The sequence below is a fragment of the Lepidochelys kempii genome, chromosome 1 (genome assembly GCF_965140285.1).
Source record: "Lepidochelys kempii isolate rLepKem1 chromosome 1, rLepKem1.hap1, whole genome shotgun sequence".
In the NCBI taxonomy this organism is placed as follows: Eukaryota; Metazoa; Chordata; order Testudines; family Cheloniidae; genus Lepidochelys; species Lepidochelys kempii.
This window is the reverse complement of record NC_136380.1, coordinates 165,474,274-165,494,295: the sequence shown is the minus strand read 5'-3', so window position 1 is coordinate 165,494,295 and position 20,022 is coordinate 165,474,274. Positions and strand designations below refer to the sequence as shown.

Below are 20,022 nucleotides of genomic sequence, written 5' to 3'. Positions count from 1 at the left end.
AGCTACACAGGGAAATGTCCAGCTTAAAAAAACACAGCCAGCCTTCCACATTTCTACACCCTGAACCCATCTCCACACTACACAAACCACAGCCACTTACCAGAAGTCTCATCTCCTGGTTCTTGCTCGCCGGAGAGCAACTGCTGAGACTGGCTAGACACCTCTGGAGTGGAGAACAGTTCCTGGCTGCCTGCCCCACCGGGTGACCCCACTGAGAGCTGCACATCCTCATCTAACTCCACCTTTTTATCAATAACTTCATCCTCTGTGTTAGGTCCTCTTTCTGCCACCTCCATGCCCCCCGAAGTATCCATGGGGTTCTTGGTGATGGAGGTGGGGTCGCCACCAAGGATAGTGTCCAGCTCCTTATAGAACTGGCAGATCTTAGGTGAAGCACCTGAGCACCGGTTTGCCTCCCTCACCTTATGGTAGGCCTGCCTCAGCTCCTTTATCTTTGCTCTGCACTGCAGCGTGTCCCGATCATAGTGCCCATAGGTATCCCAATTCCTACAGCTCAAGCGCAGCTGGGATTGCACAGCTTCCTTTTCCCATATACTCAGCAGATCCAACAGCTCTGCAGTGATCCAAGTGGGAGAGCATTTGCTATGATAACCCGTCACCTGGGAAGATGCAATGAGACCTCTCCACATCGAGCACTCAGGAAATGGAATTTAAAAAAATCCCAGGGCTTCTAAGGGGGAGGGGTGAATGGTTGTTTTCCTGGCTGCAGGCAGTGGAGTTCAAATTGCTGACCAGAGCGATCAGGATGGGCATTGTGGGACACCTCCTGGAGGCCAATTAAAGTGATGAAATGAAGTGTGGTGTCTACACTTGCCCTTTGTCAACAAAAATATAGAGGAAAAAGACGTAAATCTCTCCTGAGGGTGGATGTATTTTGTCGCCAAAACCAAGTATTCTCCCCAACAAAAGTCACCTCGCAGTGTGTATGAACTCACTGTTTGGGTCGACAAACAGAAGTTTTGGTGACAAAACTTGGTAATGTAGACAAGGTATTAATGAATGCCAGTGAAAATGAGGTAGGATCAGAGGCTAAAATAGGAAAAGAACAAGTTAAGAATTACTTAGACAAATTAGATGTCTTCAGGTCATCAGGGCCTGATGAAATACATCCTAGAACACTCAAGGAGCTGACTGAGGAGATATTTGAGCCATTAGTGATTATCTTCAAAAAGTCATGGAAGATGGAAGTGATTCCAGAGGACTGGAAAAGGGCAAATATAGTACCAATCTATAAAAAGGGGAATGACAGATCAGTCAGCTTCATTTCAGTACCTGGAAAGATAATGGAATAAATAATTAAGCGATCAATTTACAAACACCTAGAAGATAATAAGGTGATAAGTAACAGTCAGCATGGATTTGTCAAGAACAAATCATGTCAAACCAACCTAATAGCTTTCTTTGACAGAGTAACAAGCCTTGTGGATGGGGGAAAGTGGTAGATGTGGTATATCTTGACTTTAGTAAGGCTTTGTCTCGCATGACCTTCTCATAAACAAACTAGGGAAATGCAACCTAGATGGTGTGAGACTTGCTGGTTTGAGATCTGCAGCTGTAGTTCACCTGCTGAATAAATTTTCCTCCCAAACAGATCCAGTTTCTTTAAATCTTTCTGTTTGGGGGTAGCACTTGCTTGGCTCCATCTATCCCCCTCATTGGCTGCTGATACAACTAGGGATGCAGGAGGAGGGTGAGAGTATATAAGTATTCATATCCCTTGGCTGGCATGTCGTATTTCTTCTCTGCCCTCTTAGAAGTGGGAGGGAGAGAAGATGGGGTCTGCCACAGGGACTGGACCCATTACCGCCTCATTAATGGATAGGGCCACCTTACATGGTGCTGCTGCAGCCAGAATGTCAATGAAACTGTGGGATGATTCCTTGAGCTCCTCAACCTCTAGTCCCAGGTTGGCCACTATCCTCTTTAGGAGTTCCTGGTGGGCTCTAAAGTCATCTTGGGGCAGCGAGCCACTCGGTCCTTAGGCAGCCTCACTTGGGGAGGAGGAAGAGGCCTGGACCAGAGTGCGCGCTTCCTCCTCTTCTGCCTCTAGTACCTCTATTGGGTCCACATCCAGTATATCAGTACCGGGTTTGGTACAGGAGTTGGGGTCCGGTGATGAGCAGATCAGTGTGGGAGCCCACCTCTTGGATGCAACCAAGTAGGACTGGTGGGATGATGAACCCGGTACCGGGGGAAAACCCCATAGGTTCCAGAACGACCATTGCACAGGCCACTATCCACCTAGCCAGGTTCCGGCAGGGGGACCTGCACCGGATCTGGCAGGATGTAAGACCTGTTACCCAAAATTGGGCCAGCTAGTAAGCTTAGGGAGGACTAATGACCCACCAGAGTTTAGCAGAAAGCAGCACGTTTATTATTCTGATAGCTAAGCTCAAAAGAATTGGGGGGGGGTCACACTCACACTCGCACACTCACACTCCCAGGACAGGCATGGGACTGGAGATGTCAGGATCCTTCAAGGTAAGTGTCCCACAGTGCAGCGATGGATGGAGCCCTCTGTGGAGAAAGAAGTGGTTTGGGACTATTTAGAAAAGCTGGACGTGCACAAGTCCATGGGGCCGGATGCGTTGCATCTGAGAGTGCTAAAGGAGTTGGCGGATGTGATTGCAGAGCCATTGGCCATTATCTTTGAAAACTCATGGCAATCGGGGGAAGTCCCGGATGACTGGAAAAAGGCTAATGTAGTGCCCATCTTTAAAAAAGGGAAGGAGGATGATCCTGGGAACTACCGGCCAGTCAGCCTCACCTCAGTCCCTGGAAAAATCATGGAACAGGTCCTCAAGGAATCAATTGTGAAGCACTTAGAGGAGAGGAAAGTGATCAGGAACAGTCAGCATGGATTCACCAAGGGCAAGTCATGCCTGACTAATTTAATTGCCTTCTATGACGAGATAACTGGTTCTGTGGATGAAGGGAAAGCAGTGGACGTGTTGTTCCTTGACTTTAGCAAAGCTTTTGACACTGTCTCCCACAGTATTCTTGCCAGCAAGTTAAAGAAGTATGGGCTGGATGAATGGACTGTAAGGTGGATAGAAAGCTGGCTAGATTGTCGGGCTCAACGGGTAGTGATCAATGGCTCCATGTTGGCGCCATTACTCCTTGTAGTTGGCAGCCGGTATCAAGTGGAGTGCCCCAAGGGTCGGTCCTGGGGCCAGTTTTTTTCAATATCTTCATAAATGATCTGGAGGATGGTGTGGATTGCACCCTCAGCAAGTTTGCAGATGACACTAAACTGGGAGGAGAGGTAGATATGCTGGAGGGTAGGGATAGGATACAGAGGGACCTAGACAAATTAGAGGATTGGGCCAAAATAAATATAATGAGGTTCAACAAGGACAAGTGCAGAGTCCTGCAGTTAGGATGGAAGAATTCCATGCACTGCTACAGACTAGGGACGGAATGGCTCGGCAGCAGTTCTGCAGAAAAGGACCTAGGGGTTACAGTGGACAAGAAGCTGGATATGAGTCAACAGTGTGCCCTTGTTGCCAAGAAGGCCAATGGCATTTTGGGATGTATAAGTAGGGCATTGCCAGCAGATCGAGGGACATGATCATTCCCCACTATTCGACACGGGTGAGGCCTCATCTGGAGTACTGTGTCCAGTTTTGGGCCCACACTACAAGAAGGATGTGGAAAAATTGGAAAGAGTCCAGCGGAGGGCAATAAAAATGATTAGGGGACTGGAACACATGAGTTATGAGGAGAGGCTGAGGGAACTGGAGATGTTTAGTCTACGGAAGAGAAGAATGAGGGGGGATTTGATAGCTGCTTTCAACTACCTGAAAGGGGGTTCCAAAGAGGATGGATCTAGACTGTTCTCAGTGGTAGCAGATGACAGAACAAGGAGTAATGGTCTCAAGTTGCAGTGGGGGAGATTTAGGTTGGATATTAGGAAAAACTTTTTCACTAGGAGGGTGGTGAAACACTGGAATGCGTTACCTAGGGAAGTGGTGGAATCTCCTTCCTTAGATATTTTTAAGGTCAGGCTTGACAAAGCCCTGGCTGGGATGATTTAATTGGGGATCGGTCATGCTTTGAGCAGGGGGTTGGACTAGATGACCTCCTGAGGTCCCTTCCAACCCTGATAATCTATGATTCTATGGTGCAATGAAGGTAAGTCTTCCTGAGGCAAAATGGAAAGCAATGCGAGGAACCACTGGCCAGGTGGTCTGGGCGAAGGGCCTTCACTGGAGGTACAAGCTTGTGAGTGCGCTCCTGAGCACATGGCCCCTTCCCCTTTTAAGGACCTGCTCCTCATGGCCTGTGACTAGAGATGACTTGGCTGTGTCTGGTTGGTCACACTCCACCTCGGGCAGTGACCATGCAGTGGGTGTGTGAGTGTTGCCTAATTAGAGTCCCAGACACCTTGTCTACCTGGGAGCTCTTCTGATCTTCCAGCTGTTCAACTAACCCATTCATCCCACAAGCATTCCAGGAGGGGAGGGGAAAAGCCACTTCACAGGTATTCAAAGAGGGAGAGGAGACAAAAGGGGCCGGGGGGGGGGGAAGTGTAACAGACCTTTTGAGCATACAGGTTATACATAGCATAGTCATACAGAGCATACAGATCACTGCTGCTCCTACAAGACCTGTACTGGAGGTGGCTCTTAGGCTGGGCGTAGAGCTCCATCTCAGACTCCGATGAAGAGTCCTCCCAAGTGACCATGGTGGAGTGGTTCCCCTCACTTCCTCTGTGTGGTACCGAGGATCTGAGGACTACTGCCAACTAGAGACGACCTCACTGAAGAAAGCAAGATTGGCTTGCTCCTGGAGGGTACCAAAGATTCCGGTGCCAGGAAGAAGCTTAGAGCATCATGTTCTCTCCTCCTCAGGCTCATCAGCCCCGGTGGTTGTCCCATCCAGGTCAGCAGTACCGTGGCCTGTGCAAAAGCTGACAGAGTAGAAGGCACTGTGATTCCGCTGGTGTCGCGATAACTTCCTGGCATCAGCAGGGAGTCCCGCACCAGACTCAACATCCCTCTGAAGGAGTCGATGGTGCTGCCCTGGGACCGGGGGGTTGAGGAGTGGCCTAATGTGGGTTGCACTCCATTGTCTTCCCCGTTTGCCCTTCTTCGGCACTGGAGAGTGCCCTCTGTTGGAGTGCTGCTTTTTATGTTTCTTCCTTGGCACCAGAGATGGAGAACAGTGCCAGCATGGGCAGTGGGTATTGTAGGCGGAGGTAGGCTGTGCCTTCCCAAACAGCCTAGTGTGGTCCTGCCCATGCTCCACCCCCAGGCCAGGCCCCTTCCTGCAGTTCCCAGAGTGCTCTACCTTGGTTGGCCCATGATGTCTGGGGCTGGCTGACCTGCCTCCCACAGGGAGTCAGGTCGGCTGGTGCTGGGGCTGCGCCACGCAGAGCACTAGGGCTGGGAGCGCTGCTGCATGGTGCACCGGGGCAAGCTGTGCTGTCTGGCTTCCCAGAGCACTGGAACCAGGAGCGCTGCCGCCTGGGGGACTGAGAGCACTGCTACCCAGAGCACTGGGGCCAGGAGAGCTGCCGCCCAGCGCACCGGGGCTGGCTGCACCGCCCAGAGCACTGGGGCTGACCGCGGCACCTGGAGCACTGGGGTTGGGGCCTTGCCCCCTGGCTGCCCGGTGCTGGGGCCCGGGTGGGGGTGCTCTGGGCTCCTGCAGGGAAGGAGGAGGGGGGCAGAACAGGGAACAGATAGGGAAGGGTGGGGTCTTGGGCACAAGGGAAGGGGCTAGGGGCTAGCCTCACCCAACAGCCGGGTCACCGGCCGCCCATGAGTGCAAGGAAGCGCGTAGTACTAGAGAAGCGCTTCACACCAAGGCCAAAGTGCTTGGTGCTGAATATGAGTGGCTTGGCTCTCAGGCAGGTCTAAGAGCAGCTTCCATTAAGATAGCCCTCAGTCTAGCCCAGTGGTGGGCAACGTGCAGCCCACAGGCTGCACATAGCCCGCCAGGGTAATCCGCTGGTGGGCCACAAGACAGTTTGTTTACATTGACCGTCCACAGGCATGACTGCCCGCAGCTCGCTGTTCCCAGCCAATGGGAGCTGCAGGTGGCATGGTCAATGTAAACAAACTGTCTCATGATCCACCAGCAGATTACTCTGATGGGCCGCGTGTGGCCCACTGGCCACAGGTTGCCCACCACTGAGCTAGCCTCTGTTTTTCTTCGCACAAGGCTTAAAGTCACGACAAATCTGACAGCGCTCTCGTATATGAGCCTCTCCCATAAACTTCAGACAACTGCAGTATGAGTTGCTCATCGGCATAGGCTTGCCACAGGATGCACAAGGTTTGAAGCCCGGGGATCAGGGCATACCCGGCCCCAGGGGCAAAGGGAGCCTCTCTATACTAAATGACGAGGGCTAACTATCTACACTAGAACTATTTACACTACTACTATACTAAGACTAATAAACTAAGTTAAGAGAAGAAAACCACTGAAAAATGCCTTGCCGAAGCAAGAGGAGTTGTTCCAGCAACCGTCGCGGGTGGTAAAGGAACGGAGAGGGTGCATGGCTGTCAGTGCCCCTTATATCAGCACATAAGCGCACGGCACCCAAGAGTGCTAGAGCAATGGTGCACACGGCGCACGCACACCTAACGTGGAATGGACATTAGCAAGCATTCGAAGAAGAATGAATGATTCTATGATTAGTTTTCAAATGATACATCACAAGGCATATTTTGTACAAAAGATTTTTGCAATTGTGTGTAGGGTGTGAATACAGGGGTGCTTAGTGTCACAGAGGGCTATCCAGGGAACCTGTAGTTCTGGTAGAGCTCCCCTACCCAGAGAGAGTGCATGTGTGCTGGGGTCTGGAGCCCTGATACAACAGTAATAAAGGGGAGACCTCTGCATGGGATCCAGAGGGGGCCATGGGAAAGAGGCTCTCCCTACCAGCCAGATGAAAAGACCTAGAGAAAACTGCAGTGATGTGCTGAAACCCAAAGAGGCATGAGGAAACACCAGGTGGAAGGACCTGGGTTTGGGGAAAGAATTGTTCAGTCCAGAAAGGAACTGAAGAAAATGTGGAGCGAGGGAAAGTCTTGTTTAGATTTAAGTTGACATTTGAATTGTGATGTTTTAATAAATCAGATTCCAAGAACTAGAAGTGCTGTTTGACTCACAAGTAGTTTGGTACAGTTTTTGAGAAGCTGCAAAAGGGAAAACTGTCTGAGGCAATAGTAGAGTTTGAGGCTGAATTGAGGATACATGCTGACTACCTGCAGTAGCTTCCTCTTTGTGTAAAATTACCCGTTATTGATAATTTTTATGCAGTTCCACTGGTGAGAGCACTAGTGTAGAAAATCCACCTTTATTGTAATCATTGTCTTCTAACACTGTGCAAAGCAGGGCTAGATGATACAGTGGTGAAAAGACTGGCATGCCAGCACTTTCACCATTGCTACTGTTGGATCATATTAAAGAAGTTCTGTATTAAAATCACAAATGAGTTTGATTCCCTATAGTTTAAATTCCAGGGTATTACTAATTAAGAGGTCTCTTGGTTTTTGGTACTGTTTCTCTCCCTCTATGTGTGAAACTTGCAAGCTGCTAATTGCGTTAGTACATTTTAAGACAGAGTCTGTTCTCAAAGCAATTCACATAGAGAGAGACTCAAAGCAATACTCTGTAACAACAGAAACAGCAACCAGAGACTCCCCGCCCTTTTGTTGTATTAACAATTGTGATTAAAATAGAGATAGAGGATGTATGTGGATGGATGCTTGGTGTGGATAATAACTGAATGATCAGGGAGGTGCCAGAGAATCCAGTGTCCATCGGCTGAAGAAGGCGTCAAGTGGAAATAACCAGAGGACGCCCCCAGAGGGCAGACTGGAATCCACCCAACAGCCTCAAGAATGGGAGAACCAAAGAACAAGATAACATCTAGCAGCATGGAGCTGTGGAGCCGTCAGGAATGTGCTATCTGCTGATTGATTCAGCAACAGCATGATGAAGCAATTCCCATAGACTGGCATAGGAAGAAATTGCTATAAAAATAGACTCTAAAAAGTGAGAACTTTGGGTCTGATTCTGCAAACCAACTTCCAGGAGCATCAGATGAACATCTGACAATGCCCTGCTCCCTCCTCACATCCAGGCCACCTGGCCAGTGGCTTGGCATGAGCAACTCTAAGGCTGGTAACTATGATAACAACCTTGCAGAACCTGTGTATGTGTGTTTGTATGAATGAATGTGTGAATAAATATGAGATTGAATGGAATGTTATAACTATAACAAACTGCTTACTATGATTCTTCCTGTATTCACAATAAATGTGGTATTTTGCCTTTTCCCCTTTAATAAGATCCTGCTGGTTTTTATTTTATTGGTATAACACTACCACCACTGCAGTTGTTGTAGGTATTCCTAGCCCAGTCCACTGGGCAACCCTGCTCTGGAGCATATAAAGCTGAGTGCTCTCAACCTAGGAGACATAATAATTTAATGTGTTTTGCTGATTAGAATCCCCCCCTCCCCTGTCTTCCTGAATGCACATTTCACACTATCTCCAAAATTCCATAAGTGGGCTCTGATATTGATCTTGTTTTGTGTACTGGATCAAAACTTTCAACCTTAAAAGCAGAGCAGTGAAAAATTTGACTCAAGATGTCAATTACTAACTAGCTTCCTTCCTACTTCCTGAACACATGATTTAATTAGCTCTTTATTTCTTGCTTTCTAGCCTTTTTGTTCTCAAAGCAAGAGAGAGAGACAAAAGGATAGATTAGCACCAATATATACTGAGAGATCTCTTTAAACAAAAAAAGAGTTGCTGGGCAATTGCCCATTATAAAGGACTTAATATGAACCAGGTTTTAGAAATCTTGAGGCAAAACACTAAATTTGGACTAAATTCAATATTGGAGATGTTAGCTGGCAGTCTCACAAAACAAGTGTTCATATTCAAATGACTGGTGTATCCACAGCAGGATCAGTCAAAAAAAAAAAAAGAAGTAGAAATTAGAAAGAGGAAGAGAGTAAACAAAAAGGGGAAGAAACTTTAAAGATTACTCAAAAGGAACAGAAACTAGGATGATGGGGAACTAAGAATGAAACAAAGACAGGAGCAACATAACCCAAGGCATATAGAGAGATGTCAAGTGGAAACAAACATAAAATGCAAAGACACTAAAGACAGACATAAGCCCTGATCCTTCAAACACTTGTTTACATGAGTACTGCCATTAGATTTAGGTGTCTCAAACCCACCAAGGCATTCACAAATCTACCTATTCTTACCATTGTTATCTTCATCTCCTTCCCTCCTTCCTATTGTTTTAGACCTTGTTAGACCCTGATCCTCCCCTCGCTCACCCCTGACTCCCGCCCAAAGTTCCACTAATCTATGGGGTTCTCTCTATGGGCACAGGAATCTGCCCATGCAATTCAATTGTAGAAACAATCTTAAATCAAGCTTTTCAGAGCAGGAAATGAACCTTTTGTCAGTACAGCACCAGACCCTGATTAAAGTCTCTGGGCACTATCTCAGCATAAATAAAGTATAATAATTATTACTGGATTGAAGCAGGAATCTTGCCTTATCTTCTACTTGTAAAGTGCCACACCAACTTTGCCACTAAGTAATACAGTAATAGTCCCCTGTCCATGTACTGCACCTTTCGCTACCCTCTCAGGACATCTATCTGAATTCACACCACCACATTCTTATCTTTTCCTCCAAGCATCTGGTGGTGCTAGTAAGGACACCAGATGGGGAGGACTCTGATTTACTACAGAAAATTCTTTCCCAAGTTTCTCCCTGGCAGGTCTTGCCCACATATTCAGTCTAAATGGTCACCATATTTGGGGTTGGGAAGAAATTTTCCCCTGGGTCAGATTGGCCAAGGCCGTGGGGAGGGGGTGGTCACCTTTCTCTGCAGCATGGGGCACAGGTCACCTGAAGTTTTAAACTAGCATAAATAGTGAATTCTCTGTACCTTGAAGTCTTTAAACCATGATTTGAGGACTTCAGTAACTTAGGCAGAGGTTAGAGGTCTATTTCAGGAGTGAGTGAGGTTCTGTGGCCTGCAAAGAGCAGGAGGTCAAACTACTTTCTCATAGTGGTCCCTTCTGACCTTAAAGTTTATGAGTCTACGATTCCTTCCTCCACATTGTTCTCTGATGCTGTTGCTGTTCTTCTTCCCCTGGTGGCTCACATCTCTTGAACTTTCCATACCCCAAACAATGTTTGTGGCCACTTTCTACATCAGTTCGTGCTGCTAATCTCAATCGTGGGCAGGTGGAGGCCTCCCCATATGTATTATCCATATGTAAGAAGTGGAAGGAAAAGCTACACACAAACATGTGGAGAAGCAGTTTCAAATATGCAAACACTTTTTTCCCATGCTCTATTAGCTGTGTCACCTGCTTCCTGCAAGAATGGATACTTGGCAACTTTTCTTGCCCCTTGCTTGTAGTGTCCCCCTGTTGCCTCTCCTCAAAACCTTCTCTGTTGGTTATTCAAAAGAAGGTGAATGGCAGCACCTCAAGACCCAATAATACCATTTGTGCAACAGTAGCTCCAGCAGGGATGTTTGGACTTTGAAACCCAAGCTCTACAACTACTAGAACAGGATTTAGATGCATGGTAATGGTCTAGCAATTCAAAGAAACTGAAATGCAGGTTTGGGTAGGAATGAGCAAAATACTGACACCAAGGTTGATATAGTCTATTCCAACAACTCCATAACTAATTTTTATTTGAATATTAAGATCTCATATCGACAAGCCTTTCAAGGCACTTTCCATCTACTAATTATTCACATAACTCCCTGTACATGTAGGTAGTCAAGACACCCTTTGTATCTGGAAGTAATATCTTAATTTTATTATTTTTCACAAGTCAGACCTAACAGAGAACTGTCATCAATCTCAAATTAGAGGCCCATTATTAGACCTCATATGGGATAGAGAATTTACTGCTCTCTCGGTAGTTCTTTCTTGGGTTTGTATAATTCAAATACACTTCTTAGATATTATGGTGCTAGGGGCTTTAGAAATGCTGATTAGACAGCGTGATATTAAGATTTTATGGCCTAAAATATGCAGAAAACTGACATTTATATCAGTCTTTCCCCCACATGCCAGGGGCAAGTAAAATTTAATTTTTTTTATCATCATCAAGGTAAAGTGTGGAAAAGCAGATCTTGTGCCTGATAATTTTTCATGACCATTTTGTAAAGCTGATTTAAAGTACAAGGAATCTGTCTACATCTATTCAGTTTGCAGTTGAGAAATGAGCAATTATTTTGTTTGTACTGTTGGATAAGTTTAATTAGAAATGCCAGTCAAATTCCATTGGTCATCCTGACAAACAGAAGTTACAATCTTTTTAATAGTATTGTGCGAAAAGGCTTTTATCTGCTGTAATTAAGCCCTAAATTTAAGCAGAAGTCTGCCTGCTCTGAAGTTTCCATTATAAACAAGAACTACTAAATCACTTACACTCTTCAATGAATAAGCAGGCATTCATACAGCAGTGACACCTAAAATGAGCACAAAGTTTGTGAAAGGACAAAATCTTCCCTGAGATGCTAAAATAATGTATTCAAGCATTCCATAGCTTTGAGTATTGCTATTCATAAGACAAAAAGGAAAATGTACCCCTTTCAGCTGTCAGTAGGGTCACTGAAGATTGAAAGGCCCTAAATGTGACCTCTTGATTTTTTCTTTTTAATGTCTAGACGACGATGAAAAATGATTATCCTTATCCTACCAAAACTAAAGGGTGCAGTGCAAGCTTCTCAACTGCATGACCCACCACAAATAAACTCAGCTCAGTGGGATTGCATATGAGTTTGTACACATCATACCATTCTTTTACTTGCTCTGTCTGCTCATTTCTTATGAGGGGATGGACTATGGAAACAGACAAGAATCCTGGTCTCTGAAAAACTTGAGAGCCAATTTCAGCCTTTTTGCCAGATCACAAAAACAGAGAATGCAAGGACAGCACAAAATGAGTGTTTGTGTAAACAAATGCAATAAATTCAGGTGTTGCTAGATCACCTGTCAATGAGCTGTGATTTTAATACTGTTTCAGCTTTCATTTGGAATGGTCAGACACTAGAAGCAACCATCAGGAGACAAAAAGTTGTGGTGGTAAGGATTACATTTTGGGCCTATCAGCTTTCTCAGTGTCCTTTTAACATATAAGAAGTATTCAGAAAACGGAACTAGTAACTAAGCTCCCAGCACTCTCAAGAAAATGTTCAGTCTGCTTATCTAAAGAAATACATACTAGCTCATGCGAGCAGGGACTCTACTATTAGCCACAATTCCTTATACCAGAAAACAGTCTCTGACATAAATATTTTTTTATGTAAGACAATTTATTACTTAAAAGGACTCTTTTTTTTTTTTTTACCTGCCCACTGTTCCTTGCTGTAAGCATTCAACCTAAGAGGGCAGAATGGTTCAATGAATAGAGCACAGGATAGGAAGTTAATAAATATAGATTTTATTCTTGGTTCTGTCACTAACTTGCTGTCATTTCTTTGCACCTCAGTTTCCTAATTTGTAAAGCAAATATAATGATACTTTTACGAGGTTTAATTTAAAAAGTAATGATACTTTTACGAGGTTTAATTCTTTCTGATTTACCCAAATAAAACATTGGTTCAATATATGAAGAAGAATAAGCTTGACAAAAGCAAAACTGGCGGAGAAAAATTATTTATTCTTAAGCAGCTTTCATATTGACCACTTGGAGAGCCAGGTCAAGCAGCTAGATTCCTTCTAAACATTATAACATTAAAACAGGTAGGTTTTATATTTTCAGTAAACCTGAAAAATTCTCTCTCAAACTACAAAACATATTAACATGAATATTTAATCAAAACTGGTACATCCATTTTATTTTATTTCAACATAAGATTTATCCACTTCAAAAAGCCAGATTTAAGCCTAAACATTTTAACTTTTTCCTGTTCATTTTCCTTTGTATCCACATCAGTAGTCTTTGTTTTTTCCACGAGGATCTCATAAGCCTTCTGCGCTCGTGCAATTTCTTTGTTTGCATTAAAATGAACCATTTGTCTGTTCAGAATGGGAACAATTAAATTGAAGTCATTAATTCTTTTGTTTAGTTTCTTGATATCGTCTATTAATTGTTCACAAATCTGACTCCATTGTTTCTGTCTACATGGTGTCATTGGCTCGCCAAGTTTATTCCTAGATGCTACTATGTTCTTTCTTAGTTTCTCAATAGTTTCTCGTATTTCTTTCTGCATCAGAATCCATTCTGGTTGGTATCCATTATCTATTAGAATTCTGTTCAGGTTGTGAGTCATAGGATCAATATGTGGACAGTATGAAAATTTCTGCAATGGTTTTCCTTTACCACTGAGGTTATCAAAGTCTCCTTTAGCCATTGATTCCTGGATGAGGTCCTCAACCAAACGGTCAATTGCTTGGGTAATTTTTACCTTCTTACTCTGCCTTATATCTTTGGCTATCATAGTGTTCATAGCATACTGGCTCTCAAGTTTCTGCTTTCGATATTCCATCACCTGTTCAGCTGCACGGTCTACTCTAAACTGCATGTACTGTCTCTCTCTTTGACTCGGAGTCCCAAAACCAACACCTTCCAAACTTAAATACTGCCTGTGCTGTGGTGCTTTGGATTTGAATTTGGTTTCCTCTTCATTTTCACTTTCACTTGATTTCATTTTCTTGGCCACATCAGAAAGCACAGCTCGGTATGCTGCTTCTATCTGCATAAATGTTGCGGAATCAGCTGTGATGGAACCACTGTCTGGATGATACTGTTTGGCAAGATTTCTAAATGAACTTCTTACGTCATCTAGGGAACACCCCTCCTGAAGTTTAAGACGTCTGTAAGAGTCTTTGATGTTATTTTTAGATTTGTAACCTGACAACATTCTATGCTCAATGATATAGGGATAAGGAAATGTTTTTACTTTTTTGGGAATCATTGTAGAAAGTGCCCAGAGATGACATCCAACTTTTTTTGTCAATATGACACAAAGCCACTTCATATTTCTTCAGATGCTGCTACATCCTAAACAATGACCTATAAAAAACAACAACACTGAACATAAAATAAAACTAGTGTGTTGAATTTTAAAAGCCAATATTATTTCTTAAAATCTTCTGACATTAACCAGTTATTTTCCTTTACTTTCAAAGATTATCAAAATTCAGATTAATTTTTATGTACAAAGATCTTTATTTTAAACACCAACTCTCAGTCATATACTTGCCTATATATATATATAGTAACAGCAGATTAGCACTATTTACACAAGAAGAATCCTGTATATACTACAAATGAAAACTCATTTGCAACACAGCTCTCCCAATATCACAAAAGAGCAGTCCTCTTTTGCAGTGTAAATATCCAAGGCTTTACACAGGTACAAAGTTTTAGCATGTTTCTTAAAACACAGTTAGGTCCTCTCTATATTGCAGAGAGCTGTGCTTTATAACTATGTTGAAGACATGATTGTGTAATAACAGACCCCTGCAAATACAGTTGCAATTTAGTCAGGCTCTAAATGTAAACTACCCACCAGCTGGACTCTATATCCACAGTTATGAATGCCACAGGATCTATTTTCCAATGTATATTTAAAAGTTTATTGGACCAAATATTGGAGTATTTTGCAGCATAAGTTAAAGCCATATTCATATTATTCAGTTATTTAGATGGCAAACTGCTGTACACCAGCAGGACTCAAATATCCTAGATGCCAACCTCTTTTACTCCTGTTAAATAAATCGAGAACATTAACTTTTTAGTAAGAATAGAAAAGACCAATAATCCCTTAACTTTGATTCTGCTGAGAAGACTGGGTGCTGAAAGCGCTGGGGTCCCAAAGCAATTCTTTTTCAAATACTTACATAAAAAATAATTTTTCACTAAAAATCAACCATAGAAAGATACAAAGCAAGCAAAAACTATACACCTAATACACCACTGAAACAACCAATTATTGTTAATGAGAATCGTCAGCCTAATTCCTTGTACAGTACACCAAGATCATCCTCACTTTCATGGCCACCGCCACCACAAGTCTTTATGTCAGCTTGCATTTTAAGATATAAAACTGGACAGGTTGACTCAATTACTGTTATTTACATTTTCTACAGCTAGCAGGCTATCTATTTGGAAGAACCCTTCTGAAGAGAGGCCAGATTAGAGGCATTCAAAGCTGATCATCTGTCCTGAATGCCTTGTAAAGGTACAACTCCACACATAAAGGATCAAAGCACGGGTTTGAAATTTAAGATGAGCAGGGGGTTGTTTTATTTTCTAATCACCTTGCCTTGTTTTACTTTCTTATTATAAACACTACCACTGTGAATTCTTATGGCTTTGGTTATGCAGGAGGTTGGACTAGATCAGGGATTGGCAACCTCTGGCACGCGGCCTGCCAAGGTAAGCCCCCTGGCAGGCCGGGCCAGTTTGCTGACCTGCCGCATCCGCAGGTTCTGCCGATTGCAGTTCCCACTGGCCGGGGTTCACTGCAGGAAGCAGTGCGGGCCTAGGGATGTGCTGGCCACCACTTCCTGCAGCCCCCATTGGCCTGGAACGGTGAACCGCGGCCAGTGGGAGCTGTGATCGGCCAAACCTGAGGATGTGGCAGGTAAACAAACCAGCCTGGCCCGCGAGGAGGCTTGCCCTGGTGGGCCACAGGTTGCTGATCCCTGTACTAGATGATCATTATGGTCTCATTGCCTTAACAAAGGCTGCAAACATGTTAAATAAGATCAGTAGACCATCTCTTAGAACTGAGTGCATTAGTCAGTGAATGAATCCCCTACAACTGTGTGTAACTGTTTTTCATATATTCACATTACTCATAATAGTGTGTTGAAAGTTTTTATGCCTAGTAGCCACTTTGAGTTGCTGTCAAACTAAACAGATTAGGCTCAAAATTAGACCTGCTTTATATTTATGATCTGATTGGAAAAAAAATTCAGATTCTAAGTATCACTCAAAAGTACTTGTACAATCTACTACTCATTACTATTGTTTAAATCTAAAAGTAATACTCAGTTGTTGATAATTTTAAATAAAAGCTGCTACGATTGTGTATAACATTGTATACAGTGGAGTGTGGTGCTTTATGTAGGATAGTTATGTAAGACCTATGCAAAATGATATTTTGTACTATCATGCTCTACAAAAGTATTTAACTAAAATGGCATCCTCACTGTTATGGTGATTTTGGCCTTAATCCTGCAATTTTCATCAGAGAAGGACTTTCTTCTCTGATAGAGGCATCTGTGAGAAAAATATTATTGCTGTTTAATAAGCATTCATTAAACGAACATTTCCATCTGCAAACACTCAGGGCAGGTCTACACTACCAATGCAGCTATGCCGCTGAGCGTTAAAGTGAAGATGCTCCTGTGCCATCAGGAGAGCTTTTCCTGTCGGCGTAGTTAATCCACCTCCCCGAGAGGCAGTATAACTTCTTCCATCAACATAGTGCTGTCTAAATGTAAGGATAGGTCAGTATAACTACATTGTTCGGGGGTGTGGAGTTTTCACACCCAAGTGACATAGTTATACACCAATATAGGTCTGTAGTGTAGACCTGGCCTCACTTTGCTCACAGCAGTAGAAGGGTTACTCTAGACTCACCGTTTACGGTAAAACTTGATTATCCAGCTCTAGAGCTACTTCTCCCGCCAGAGCAAACAATGCCTTCGCAGCAGGAAGTGCCAGTTGTGCAGTCATGTGGGGGAAACTGCCGGGGGGGGGGACCCTAGAGATCAGTGACGCTGGCTCACCCTGGGGCAGCTCTTTCCTACTCTATTACGATGGCAGATTAAGAGCTCCGCACTGCGATCTGACACGCTGCACAGGGCGCGGCCAGACGAGGGCTCAGAGACCAGGGTGATGGGCCACTTCCGGAGCGGGCTAGCCGCAACCCAGGGGCCGGCCGCCGGCGGGCGGGCGCTGCCATGAACGGGCATGACCCCGCTTAGCGGGGGGAGGGTGCGCAGCATGGCGGGGGAGCCAAGGTCTCAGCACAGCCCGCCGGTGTCACCCCCACCCCCGCCGGGGGCCGAGCCCTGCAGCGCCCCTTGCCCCGCCCCCACTACCCCCGCCTGTCCACGCCGCCGCTGCTGTCCGACGCCCCCGCCTCACCTGGCCCCCCCCGTCCCTGTGATTGGCGCATGCGTAAGGGAGCGGAAGGCACGCTCACGTTGAGGGGTGGTGTCTGGAAGCGCGGTGGGAGGGGCAGCTCCTTTCACCCCGCGCTCAGGGACGGCTCCTAGTGGCTCTCTCTGGCGGCCCCGCCCCCTCCCATTCCAACGGAGCCGACGCGCGTGCCGCCTGGGGTGGTGGGATATGTAGTCCCCACCATAGACAGACGCCTCTGGCCGCCCTGCCAACCCGTGACCCCGCCCGCTCCTGCGTCCGCCTGACACGTGACAGAGTCTGGGGTGGTTGTGACGCGTGGCCTGCGTAAGAGAAGTCGCCGGGGCTGGGCGCGCGCGCGCGCGCCACAGACCCTTTGGGGGAGGGGCGCTGAACGCTGTCCGCTGTCCGGACAGAGTGGGAGGTGCCACCATCGGGGAGCGGCCGCGTGCACAGGGACTGGCAGTTAACCGGGCAGTGTGGCTGTTCATGCCCCGGCCCCTGGTGATACTGCAACAGACAAGAAACTAACACCCCCCACTCCGACCCCCCACCCCCCAGTGCCGTCTGTGATGTACAGCCAGCCCCTGAGACGGTGTTTAGCGTGTTCCCCATCAGCAGCCCCAGCCTGAGCCTTCGTTTTCTGGGTCTGCCGCCAGATAACCCCTGAAACTTATTCGAAAAGCCCGCGTCGCTGGGGCCTAAATGCCCTACTGGAGCCCCCTGGGACACAGACCCAAGCTGTCAGGGCCGGGCCAGCTGTTACCTTATCATGGTTCGAAACATGGTAACTTGGAAAGAACGGTGCATTCCCTATCCCGAGAGAGGTGCTGCGTGGAGGAACTCCCAGCGCTGTCAATGAGTGCTTCAGACCTCAGTCTGTCTCTTTGCTCTCTAACAGATGAACTCTGCCTGGTAGATGCTGAACGTTATATCTTTTAGGCAGTATAGCTATGAAGTGTGGTTTGTGCAGCAGTAGTTGAAGTGAGCTGTAGCTCACGAAAGCTTCTGCTTAAATAAATTTGTTAGTCTCTAAGGTGCCACAAGTCCTCCTGTTCTTTTTGAAGCATAATGGTATCTTTTGTGGGGTAGCGGTTTCAGTTTATCTGTGGATGGAATACTGGTTTTGAGATAACGTGTGCCAGACTCAGAAGTGATGTACATGGGGGTGTATCATGTTTGTAAATGGGCAGCAGCTGCTTTATGAGAGTGTAAATTATATTTCAGTACTGCTACCTCTTGTGATTTTATTGCAAGTTTTTCAATATTTGGTGTTTTTCTTCAATGTCCCACCTATTGGAGTCAACTGATTACATGATACTCAGCTTTTATTTAAAAAATTAAGTATTTAGCTCTAATGGTTGCAGAGAAATGCTTGAAAAAGTGAACTAACTGCACCCTTAACAGCTCAGAACCCAGAAGGCAAATAACTCCATCCCCCAAAATTCTCTATTTTTTAAAACTCTCATCATTTTTAAGCCAATCTCATGGGATTTGTTGAGCCCAATTCATGATTTTGAATGCTTGGGGTAAGCAATATTGTACACCCAGTCAGTGAAATGACAGCATCACTGAAGCAAGAAAAGCCACTAATGTAAGTGTGTAAAAGGAGGCCTGCTTCATCTTATTGGCTTTCATCTTTACACACTTGTGATAGAATGTACCTGCTGTGACCACACCCCACATGCTACTGTAATAATCTTTGTACAAAGTATGCCTTGTGAGTTATCATTTTAAAACTCATAATTTTCTGTTTATTATTGTCCTGATAAAATGTGTGTGACAATTGTCTCATGTGAAGTTATAATATTCCACTTTATGATGTTATTAACACATTCCAAAGTGAGGTTAGCAGACAGGTCTGCCTCAAAGCAATGTGTGTTCTGCTTAATTAGCATTTAAGCAGTAAACAGAGTTATCAAGCAGGTCGGGAAACACAGGATGCTCAAACAGGTGAGGAAAAAGCAGCAGGGAATATCCTTCCATATAGACTCTTTTGTCTCCCGAATGTCATCTGGAGATGCATTCACAGCACCTGAAGGACAAAGGAGTCAGTGCTGAACTGGCAGAGGGATCCTGACCTAAGAAGTTTGGTGAGTAAGACTGCTGAAAGTATATGGTGAGAAACTATTTTGCTTGATTCTGATATAGTTTAAGTTAAGCACCATCAGAGTTATAACTTTGACTTATGCCTCATTACTTGTACTTACTTAAAATCTCCATTTGTAGTGAATAAACTTAGTTTATTGTTTTATCTAGTCCAGTGTGTTTAAACTGAAATGTCTGGGAAACACCATTTGGAGTGGCAGGTTCTGTGCAAATTATTTCTTTTAAAGCAATAACAGACTTTATATAAACTTGTATTATCCAGGAGAGGGGTGGGTATCACAGGACATACATTTCTGGGGGGAAATCAAATACTGGGGGTGTGTTGGGGTCACCTGCAGTATAACCGAGGTTGGTAAGAGCCCAGGTGTGGCTAGCTGCAGCACACACACAGACATAGCTTGGAATGACTTTCATGCTGGAGGCTACAGCAGCAAAGCATTGGAAAGGGCACTCCATGTTAGAGGGCAGGAGTGACACAGCAACTCATTAGTCTGGATTGTACCCTGATGTGTTGCTTTCCCATTGCATCTTTGTTCTCTTGGAGTAAATTACACCAATTTATGTTGCTTATGATGTTTTATGAATATGCAATTTATACTGCCACTTACATCCCCTCTGAATCTGGCCCTGTGTAGTTAGTTTGTTCTCCTTTTGTTTGATCTGTATATGAAAACTGCAGCAAACCTAAACATTTACATGAAGTGGAAATGATGCCATGGAAGAAGTGTTTTTGTTTGGGTATTAGACATTTCAACAGTTTTTGTGTCTTATT

The 20,022-nt window shown here is 44.9% G+C and overlaps 1 protein-coding gene across 3 annotated transcripts; it reads right to left on the bottom strand.

The window, feature by feature from the left end:
- Positions 1-12,681: 12,681 nt before the first annotated feature.
- On the bottom strand, positions 12,682-17,167 carry DNAJC28 (DnaJ heat shock protein family (Hsp40) member C28). 3 transcript variants are annotated; one of them, XM_073361784.2, is made up of 3 exons: positions 16,638-17,106; positions 16,205-16,274; positions 12,682-14,057 (listed from the first exon to the last, which is right to left on the bottom strand). In XM_073361784.2, exon 3 carries the CDS (start codon positions 14,020-14,022, stop codon positions 12,883-12,885), a length of 1,140 nt encoding a protein of 379 aa, XP_073217885.2. In that variant the 5' UTR covers positions 14,023-14,057; positions 16,205-16,274; positions 16,638-17,106; the 3' UTR covers positions 12,682-12,882. The 3 variants fall into 3 exon arrangements, with proteins under 3 accessions (XP_073217885.2, XP_073217894.2, XP_073217876.2); XM_073361793.2 differs by lacking the exons at positions 16,205-16,274; positions 16,638-17,106 and adding an exon at positions 17,148-17,167; XM_073361775.2 differs by lacking the exon at positions 16,205-16,274 and having other exon boundaries at positions 16,638-17,105.
- Between the last annotated feature and the right edge of the window lie 2,855 nt (positions 17,168-20,022).

Excerpts from the sequence above, each read along its gene's own strand:
- DNAJC28 (XM_073361793.2), bottom strand. The coding sequence starts at position 14,022 with ATGAAGTGGCTTTGTGTCATATTGACAAAAAAAGTTGGATGTCATCTC.